At 40.9% G+C, this 10,160-nt stretch overlaps 1 protein-coding gene across 1 annotated transcript; it reads right to left on the reverse strand.

Moving 5' to 3' along the window:
* Positions 1 to 4,609: 4,609 nt before the first annotated feature.
* Positions 4,610 to 5,179, reverse strand: LOC147406061 (uncharacterized). Its single transcript, XM_086432478.1, has one exon. It carries the CDS (start codon positions 5,177 to 5,179, stop codon positions 4,610 to 4,612), a length of 570 nt encoding a protein of 189 aa, XP_086288604.1.
* Between the last annotated feature and the right edge of the window lie 4,981 nt (positions 5,180 to 10,160).

The raw sequence follows: 10,160 nt of genomic DNA on the forward strand, positions 1-10,160 counted from the left end.
TGATTTTATCCAAGTGAAATCAAACAATGGAATTTGATTTTCCAACCCTACCTATTTTCCACAACTAATTTTCCATGGATTTCAAATTCCATGGAAAGTGACTTTCTATGCAATCAAACATACCCTAAGTTAATTTCTCAATGGCCACCAACATGAGCCAACTTTGGAGGGAACTATATATCCCTACTTCTGTGTTTGTTCAAGTTTGCAAGAACCCCAACAACCTTGACGAGTGTTGTTAGGGAAAAATTATGGTTTACGTTGGCCAAATCAAGGTTGGCCTAAGTTTCCCTCTCTCTCCCTTCCTCAGAGAGGTGTTGAGTAAAATAAATTGGGCCCCAAGCCAAATGTCTAGTAACTTTTATCGTTTGGTGGAGATAGTGGAGAAAATGGGTATAACTCCCAATGACTTCCTTTCCAAATACAACTTGAAAGCTATCCCCTAGTGTCCTGGGTATTATTCGCTATCCTTCAATAGTGCAGTAGTTGCATTGATTCTGTGTCTTCCTAATATTGACAAAGGGTGGTACAAAAACCCCATGGTTGTCTCTAGGAACTGGGAGTTTGCCTCTGATATTTCTCGTGAGGGATTTAGGGTCCCTAAAACCTTTCAGGATAAGTCTAGTTTTTAGGCTTCTAGCTGGATCCCATTTTTTGGCTTTATGCAAAGTCAAATCTAATTTTGGTTTTTTTCCTTTTTGTAAAATCTTTTACCTTTTCTGTTATTGAGTCTAGGAAAGAGCAACGCATAGCATCCAAAGATATAAGGCTAATGGCAGTGGGTTTCCAAATTAGGGTGACCAATAGGATGATCGAAAGAGATCAGACTGGTCCTTCCCCTTATTTTTTGCCTCGTGCCACTTGTACGATGGGCTCCTTTTGATCAAGCCGAGTATATCTCGGAAGGCCTACCTCCTCTCCCTGCCTTTCCCTCTCCTCTATTTGCTTTTAGGTCCTCCGAAGTCATGAATATTGACCTCTTAGAGTATTTTCTTTCCCTCACCCCTACCGTTAAGGCTATTCTTCCTTTTAACCAGGGTAAGAAGAATAAGAAGAGGAATCTGGCTCTACGTACCTCTGTCCAAATTGTAGAGGCTGAGCAATCCGTATTCGTGTGTGGAGAGTAGGCTACTCCTACCTCTACTTTTAATTCTACTTCTACTTCTACTTCTATTTCTACTATTATTGTTGCTCCTGCTGAGTTTCCTAAGGAGGTTAATGCTTAGGCAGTGTAGAGCTCGGACACCATTAGGGAGCCTAGTCCTATTCTTGAGTTTCAGCTGTGTAAGAGGCATAAGCTCATATGGAAGAGCTTCAAAAGTCCTTTATCCTTAGGGGGTCTGAGCAAAAGGGCCTTAGTGACCTCAAGACTCCCTTAGAGGAAGTAGTTTTCTCCAAGAGGAGTCGTGGCGCCTACATCTAAGATGGAAATGAGAACAATGATTTCTGGCCCCATTTTTACCATGTCTTCAACAAGAGTAATGAAATGAGGAATCTTGTCATCGTCACCTCCTTACTCTCCCATTCCATTTCACTCTAGAACTGGGATGTTATGGACCGGGCCAATGCTGATATAGAATTTGGTCGATTTGTTCATGGCCTCTATTAGGTAATTTTCTATTTTTCCTTCTCTGCACGTTGTACCTGTGTCTCATTCGTCTAACTGCTTTTTTCTCTTGTAAGCCAACACCTACGATACCCTGACCTTCCTGAAGTGGCGTGAAGTTGAGGATCAGGCAGCTAACCTGACTAGGGTGTATGAAGAGAAAATTACTCTACTCTAAGGTGAGCTAACCTCCTTAACTAATTCTCTCAAGAGGCCAAAGAGGAAATGAAGGCAAATTTGGCTCAGTTTTCCAAGGCAAACTTAGTTTTGGAGGTCAACAACAAGAGGCTGGTGAGTTCCCAGGGTGTTCTTTAACTGGAACTGGCTAGCTACAAGGAGAAAGTATAGAGGAGAGATGTAGAACTGGTGGATCTCCAAGAGAAAGTACAACAACAAGAGCTTGAGTTACGTTATCTCAAGGCTGGTTTTGAGTCAGCAAGGGTCGAAGCCAAGGTAGCACAAGCCAAGGAGGATGAGGTAGAGACCAAAAAACTGTTAGGTCAATTGTAGGCCCAATGCTCTCGGGTGGCAGAGAAAATTTCTACCAAGGCCTATCATGAAGGCTTTAAAGTTGCTCGACTTCAGTATAAGAAAGATGATGACGAGGATGACAATGAGGACTATGATAATCTTGAAGGTCCTCCCCTCAAGGAGATTCTCAACTAGTCTCGTGACCATGGGCAAGTCCCTCCCTTCTAGTTGGATGAGGAGGGGAACCCAATCGCTATCTTGGATCGTGTTTTTGGTGAGCTTATGGAGGTTAGGTAGACCATAGACTTGAATCAAGCCAATCAGACCAACTTTTTTGCCTTTGCCAGCGATTTGCCTCCTATCCCCATTATTGATGTTGATCAGAACGAATCGACCAAACCTCTCAACTCTTCTAAAGCCTCACCTTCTGCCAACCAATCTCTTGTTGCCGAATGAAAACCTGTCTTTTGGTTTTTGCTGTACTTAACTTTCGCTGCTTTTTCGTGATCTCCTATTTTTTGGGATTTCTTTTGTACGCTTTTCAGAATTAATGAAAAGTCTTTACTTTTATGCTAACTGCTATTTTTCTCTAGCTTAACTTGATTTACTAGGCCCTTCAGAAGGGATTTGATCTAGTTTTTGTGTTGTTTGCACTATACACTCTACTTAGCACTTCAACAAGAATCTGATCTACTTTTTGCACTCCTTGTACAGTACATTCTATTTCTTCTCCTAGGTTCTACCTTATGTTCTTACTTAGGTAGAACATTTTCAAAAGCATGTGCATAGTGAAATATCTCTTAGGATTTTAAACAATATGTGCTTAGGTCAAGTAACATTCTGTCTTGGAGAGATATCTCTAACTTACTACCCTCCAGTAGGGTTCTAACTAAATGTTATGCCAATTAGGGCAGCGTGGGATATCATTCCACTTTGTATACCTTGTTTATCAAGGCATATTGAGATCATATACCCTCTTATTCACAAGGGGGTCTATCCCAGTGCTTCGTCATTCAAGGCAAACTTTAATCATCCAAATCTTTTCATAGAGAAGAGATTTGATACCCTTAATCTTGAAGGGACCCAACTTACTGTCCAATTTCTTAAGACAAAGCATGATTGTCCAGCTTTTCACTTTACTACTATAGGTTAAGGAGAGCTACGAGAACCTGACTATTCGAAAAGAGCCCACTTTATGCTCTCTCACTCAGGATAGAGCGTAGCCATCCAACTTTTCACTTTACCACTTAAGGCAGAGGAGAGCTGCTAGGACCTGGCTCTCGAAAGAACCCAATTCTATGTTTTGTCACTCAAAATTGAGTATGGCCATCCAACTATTCACTTTACCACTTAAGTTAGGGGAGAGCTGTGAGGACCTGACTCTCGATAAAGCCCAACTTTGTGCTCTGTTACTTAGGACAGAGCGTGGCCGTCCAACTCTTCACTCTACCATTTAAGGTAGATGAGAGCTATGAGGACCTGATTCTCGAAATAGCTTTACTCTATGCTCTATCACTTAAGATAGAATGGGGCCGTCTAACTCTTGACTCTACCACTTAAGGTATAGGAGAGATGCGAGGACTTGACTCTTGAAAGAGCCCAACTTTGTGTTCTATCACTCAGAACAGAGCGTTGCCGCCTAATTCTTCACTCTACCACTTAGGGCAGAGGAGAACTACGAGGGCCTGACTCTCGAAAGAGCCTAATTCATTGCTATATTAGTCATGTTAGGGTATGGCCCCGACCAACTCCGTATCCCACCAATTAAGGCAGAACAAAACCACATAGACCTAAACCCCAAAAGGGCCTATCTTAGTGCTATATTACTCATGACAGAGTACGGCCTCGACCAGCTCCATACCCTGCCAATTAAGGTAGAGCAGAACTACGTAAACCCAGACCACCAAAGCGGCCCATCTTAGTGCTATGTTACTCTTTCCAGAGTAGGGCCCCGACCAACTCCATACCCTGCCAATTAAGGCAAAGTAGAACCACGTAGACTTGAACCCCCAAAAAGGTCTATCTTACTGTTATGGTACTCTTTTCAGAGTAGGGTCCCGACCAGTTCCATACCCTGCCATTTAAGACAAAGTAGAACCACAAAGACCTAGACCCCCCAATGAGGCCCATTTCAGTTATTTCCGCATACGGACCATCAGCAATCCCAAAAGATTTTTCATTGATAATATCTTTTGAGGTTACAAGTATTCCATGGTCTAGGCAACTTCTGACCGGACATTATTACTAAGTAGTATACTCCCTTTTGGCCTACTTTTACCATTTTGTATGGTCCTTCCTAGTTTGGACCTAACTTTCCATTATTATATTATTTTATATTCTAGAATACCCTGCGTAACACTAAGTCTCCTTCTTTGAATTGCTTATAATGGACCTTTTTATTGAAGTAATTCTACAGCCTCTGATGATAACTTTCTAGCCTTATTAGCGCTGCTTCTCACTTCTTTTCTACCACTTTTGATTTTATTATGGGGAAGTTGTTCTCTGTTGCTATTACTACTTCCATTCCATATGCTATGGCGAATGTAGATGTCCTTGTAAAAGTCCTAGCAGTTGTCCTGTAGGCCCATAATACTCCGTGCATAACTGATTCCCACAATCTTCTTCGTGAACTTCGCTTAGTACCTCTTCTGCTTCTTCTGTCATTAGGCATCTTAGGAGAGGTCCACCTATTGATTTTTTGTACAGCTTTTCATCCATAATTATGTACCTCTCTATTTTGTCCTTTACACGTCTTGCTTCCATAGGATCATCAAGCAACAACCCTAATTGTAGGAAGGTGAATATTGGGCTCATTGACCCTCGATTCCCAATCATAGCCACTATATTGACTAGCTTAGGTTCATCTATCGAAGGCCTTTCTTGGTAGTCTAGTGGTAGTTTTCTCCTATCTCGTCCTGCCAACATTAACGCTATGAAAGCTAATACGTCTGCACGTCTGTTGTCCATTCTAGGTATGTGCTCTACCTTTACTTCCCCTACTCGAAGTATGGTGGATATGATATTCTCCAAGTAGAGTTGTATTCTAGGATCTCGTGCCTCAAAAGTTCCATTGACATGCTTTACTACTAGTTGTGAGTCCATATAGACTATAACTTTTGTTACCCTCAACCCAATCAATGTATTGAGGTCGAACAACATTGCTTCATACTCTGCTTTATTGTTTGACGCTCTGAACCTAGGCTTGACTATTTTGTCTATCCTAGAGGCATCAAGAGTGATTAGTACCACTTATATACCATATCCTTCCAGATTTGATGACCCATCCATATAGATCTTCTACCCAAGATGATTGCTCATCTCTTGTTCATCTTTAGTGTTCACTAGCTCTTCTACCAATAGATCTTCTCTTTTTCCCTTGGAAAGTCAACCAAAAACCATCACTACTTGCCCTTATAATGAAACCCTAGGCTTGCATTCAAGTCCAAATTCTACCAACTATAACGGCCCATTTTGGCCATTCTGCCTGACCCCATCGTCTTTCCTAAGATTGACTTCAAAGGATATTCTATGATGACTTGCACTCGATGCACTTGAAAATATGGCCTCAACCTTAGGGCTATGTAAACTAAGATTAGTCCCATCTTCTCGATTCTGGAATACTGCATTTCTATATCGGTGAAGGTTTTGTTTAGGAAGTAAATGGATTGCTTAATTACTATCTCCATTCTGACCAAGATTAAATTGAGAGCACATTCAAAAATTGCTAGATACAACCCAAATTCTTTCCCAACTTTAGGCTTGGAGAGTATAGGTGGTCACCCCAAGTACTTCTTCAACTCTATGAAAGCTAGTTCACACTCTTATGTCCATTTGAACCTGGTGTTCTTTCATAGCAACTGGTATAGAGGCATGTATTTATCAGAAGACCCATATGAACCTATTTAGAGCTGCGACTATTCCTGCCAACTTTTGAACTTGTTTATGCATTTTTGGAGAGGCCATCTTTAGTAATGCTTTGATCAAGTCTAGGTTAGCTTCTATCCCTCTTTTCGTAACCAGATACCCGAAAAACTTCCTTGAAGTTAATGCAAAACTGCATTTTTTGGGGTTAAATTTCATTCTAACCTTCCTTATTCGAGAAAAGACTTTCTATAGGTCAGCAATATGATCTTCTTTCTTTTGCTCTTTATCAGCAAATCATCAATGTTGACTTCTATTTTGAAGAGCTCCATTACTAACCTTTAATAGATTGACCCTGTATTCATCAAACCGAAGGGCATAACTCTATAATAGTATAGCCTTTGCTCGATGATGAAGGTCATCTTTCCTTGATTTGCAATGCTAAGCTGAATTTGATTGTAACTAGAGTAGCCATCCATGAAAGACAACCTCTTATGACTTGAAGTGACATCTACTAACTGATCAATCCTTAGCATAGAAAAACAATCTTTAGGGCAGGCCTTATTCAGGTTTGTAAAGTGAATAAAAACTTTGACTTTCTCATTCTTCTTTGGTACCGCCATTATATTAGCTATCCAATCAGGGAACTACTGTTCCTTGATAAATCTTATTTTAATCAGTTTATTTATCTCTTCATTTACCGTTTCTTTGAAATGAGATGCTAGTCTTCTTGGCTTCTACTTTACCGGCTTCATAGCTAGTTCAACATTTAAGTGATGGCAGATCACTTCAGTGTTGATCCCTGGCATCTCTTCTATGGACCAGGCAAAAATATCATTGTTCCTTATCAAACAAGTTGTTGACTCTTCCAACTATTCTGGACCTAGCTCTGTCCCTACCCCAATCTGCCTTTCTTCCCCTACATCCACCATCTAGATGTTTTCTATGCATGGGGTTTCACTAATCTCAGCCTTCCCCCACTGTAATTCTTATTCCAGAGTTGCTTTCACAAAAAACTCCTCCTTACCCAATGTGCATACCTAAGCTGCCACCTGATCCCCTTAGATGTTTGACATCCCCTGAGGTGTTGGGTACCTCAGGACCTGGTAGTATGTTTAAGGTACAACCCTTCATCTCATGGGTCCATCATCTGCCTAGTATAACATTGTAAATGGAGCTTGCCTCGACGATCATAAATCTAGTCATTAAAGTTATTAGCCCTACCTGCACAGGCAAGACTATTACTCCCCAAGGTTGGCTTGTCCTCCCATCAAACCTGATCAGAGGGTCTCTCGCTTGGGTCAATACATTCCTACTAAGACCCATCTTAGAAAAGTCGAGGTATATAGAATGTCAACTGAGTTGCTGCTATCAATCAACACCTATTCTGGAGGGTTACCACCAATGCGTCACAATGTGGCCTCTCCACACCTTCCTGATCCTTTTTTGAGAAGGTCATAGTCTGTTCTCCGTAAGGTTCCATCTGCTTGGTGGGCCCACTCCTTATCATATAAATATGCATAAGGTGTTTTACCTATTTTTACTTTAAGACAACGTGATTAATCATTACCCTTCCATCCTGTCCATCAATAGGTGGTTGATCTTGCCTTTGATTCCTATCTCGGGGAGGATTTTCTCTCTATTTTTAGGCAGGTCCCTCAATGTACCCTATTCTGCCAACCTTTATACAATTTTTTCAAGGCTTGGAACTTGTTGGTCATATGGGCCCATACCTTATGATACTCATAGTATCACTCATCTTGCTTTATTTGATCTTGAAGTAACGGTGCTGGCCATTCGAAATAAGGTTCATTCTTGATGAGGGATAGGATTTCACTAAGGAGCATGAAGAAGTATGTTCCCTCTCTTCTCTACTCTCTACCTTGCTCAAGTGGTATCTTCCTACTCTTTTGCTGTGGTTGTTAGTTATGGGGCTTCTCCAAGGTGTGTATGACCTTGTTCTTCCCGAATGAATTTCGAGGATCGTCCATTAGTCTGATGTATTTCTCTACTTTTTTGAACAGTTCGCTTAGTGTTTCTAGTCTCCTCTTCACAAGAGACTTGTACAATCCTAAACCAGATGGCAATGAGTTTTTTAACTCTACTACTACCATTCTCTTGTCACAACTTTCCAGGGCCATCACCTCTTCTCTGAATCTCCTCATAAATTCTCTGAAGCTTTCCCCATATTGCATTCTCATGTTGAGCAAAGTGTCCACATGTCCACCATTCTTCCTGTTTCCAGTGTAACAGGTTACAAAGGTAGTACATAGCTCCTCAAAGGAAGCTATTGGTCCACATGGCAGTTTGTGGAACTAAGTCAACGTGTTTGCCTACAAACTAAAAGGGAAAAGTCTGTACGTCAAACCCTTGTTCCCTTCCCACTTTGTGAGCATTTGTCAGAAGTAAAATAAGTGCTCTACTAAGTCCTTCATCTCAGAGGAAGGGGTGAAACATGGTGGTAAGAATTTCTTCAGAATCTCTTCCGTTAAAAACTCCATTGTAAAGGGGGATCTCTGAATGCCCCTAACGGCCTGCACCGCCACTGTACTTATGTCTACACTCTTCATAGTCTCCTTCTCCTTTAAGATAATCTATCTGATCTCCTTTCGAGTTAGATCCATTGTGGGTTCAACTCAAGTAGTGACTGTGGCAGCTTTTGTTTCTCCCTCCTCAGCTGGGTCCCACGGTTGAGAGATGCCTTCTATGTTTGAGGCGTGATCATCTCCGATAGGAGGTAGAGGATCTCACGGTGGGAGATCTTGTTTTACTTTCTACTGATTTTCTAGACGTCGACTCAAATTTATATTCTACTCAGTCAAGTCGTCCATCTTCTTCTACATATCCTCTTGCTATTTTCTCATGACTTTTAATATTGCAAAAAGGTTAGCATCCACGACTGGTGACACGGGTGAGGGTGCATTGACTTCAATTGTTCTAGTGGGTCTCACCATTATTTTGATTGAAATCAATATGTTGTTGGTGATCCCACAAACAATGCCAGATTTTTGGGGTTAGATTCTGATGAAAGCGTTGATGGACTCTTCCTTACTATTCCGAAGTCGCACTTTCCACCTCCCTGTTAGCACCGGCATCGTACTTGCCAAAAACTTTCTGAAGCTTAAGTTAGATTTGTAGAAGAATAATGGTTATCATTGGTCGAACTCTCAATCGACCAAAAGATCCCTGAGCTTGAGCCCCCTTTGCTATTTATAGACATTTCTTTTGAATCAGGATTTCCCCTTCTCATTAAATGTGATCTTGGAGAATCCCCTGATTACCAAAATCCTAAATAGAATTGGGATCTTTTGGGTTTTGCTAATCTGGGGAGATCTCCTCCGAGATCTCAGGGCTTGACATGCGAAAATTAGGGTAAGGATATTCTTTGACCATACCTTTCCTACCTCGTAGACCAGGTCTTGTCTAGTGTTGTGCTACATTTCTAGCTAGGCGAGGCACTTTCTACCTTGTCTTGCACTGCTAGTGGACAACACTCCTTATGTTAATTTATGTATGACACTACTTAACTAGCTAGGACACGTGTACGATTTGGATAATTGCACGATTATTTCCCTCTACATGACTAAAAAAATAAAGGAGCTTAAGGATGTGAGCCACATTACCAAGTCCAATAGAGTAGTAAAGGCAACCTAAAAGGTAGTATGGAGGGCAAAGGATAATGATAAGAAGAAAAATAAGGTAAAAAGGAAACAAATTATGATAGAAGTAGGACAGAACAATAAGTTAGGGGCAGATAAGGTAGCTAGTGCAGAAAAGTTAGTTGAATAGAAGAAACAACGGGGTTTGTAGAGGTTGAAAAAGTAGAATAGGTAATATAAACCACAACAGAGAGAGAAAAATAGTTATTACATAATCAAAATAGATATGGGAAATAATTCCAAAAGAAAAGATAGTGGCAGCAGAGAAAAAAAAATAAAGACAAGGGAAAAGGAAATGCAGTTATTACAGATGAGAAAGAACGTAACAAAAAAAGAGGTAAAAAAAAATTCCTTAAGATTATCAAGAAAAGCTAGTATAGTTTGGTAGAGCACTGAAAGCGCCCTCGATCCGCGGGGTGCGCGGATCCGCTTTTGACCCTTGAGGTTTGGGAGTCGCCACCTAGTTATTACGGTCTAGGAACCGATCAATGACTCTAAACGGATAAAAACTAATCTAAAACAAAAAAAAAACTGAATTCGGGGATCAAGTTACGGGGTTGGAA

The sequence above is a fragment of the Akebia trifoliata genome, chromosome 3 (assembly GCF_017979445.1).
Source record: "Akebia trifoliata isolate Shusen 1 chromosome 3, ASM1797944v1, whole genome shotgun sequence".
Lineage (NCBI taxonomy): Eukaryota > Viridiplantae > Streptophyta > Magnoliopsida > Ranunculales > Lardizabalaceae > Akebia > Akebia trifoliata.

Bases quoted from the DNA above. Each gene is read 5' to 3' on its own strand.
- LOC147406061 (XM_086432478.1), bottom strand. From the start codon at position 5,179: ATGGACTCACAACTAGTAGTAAAGCATGTCAATGGAACTTTTGAGGCA.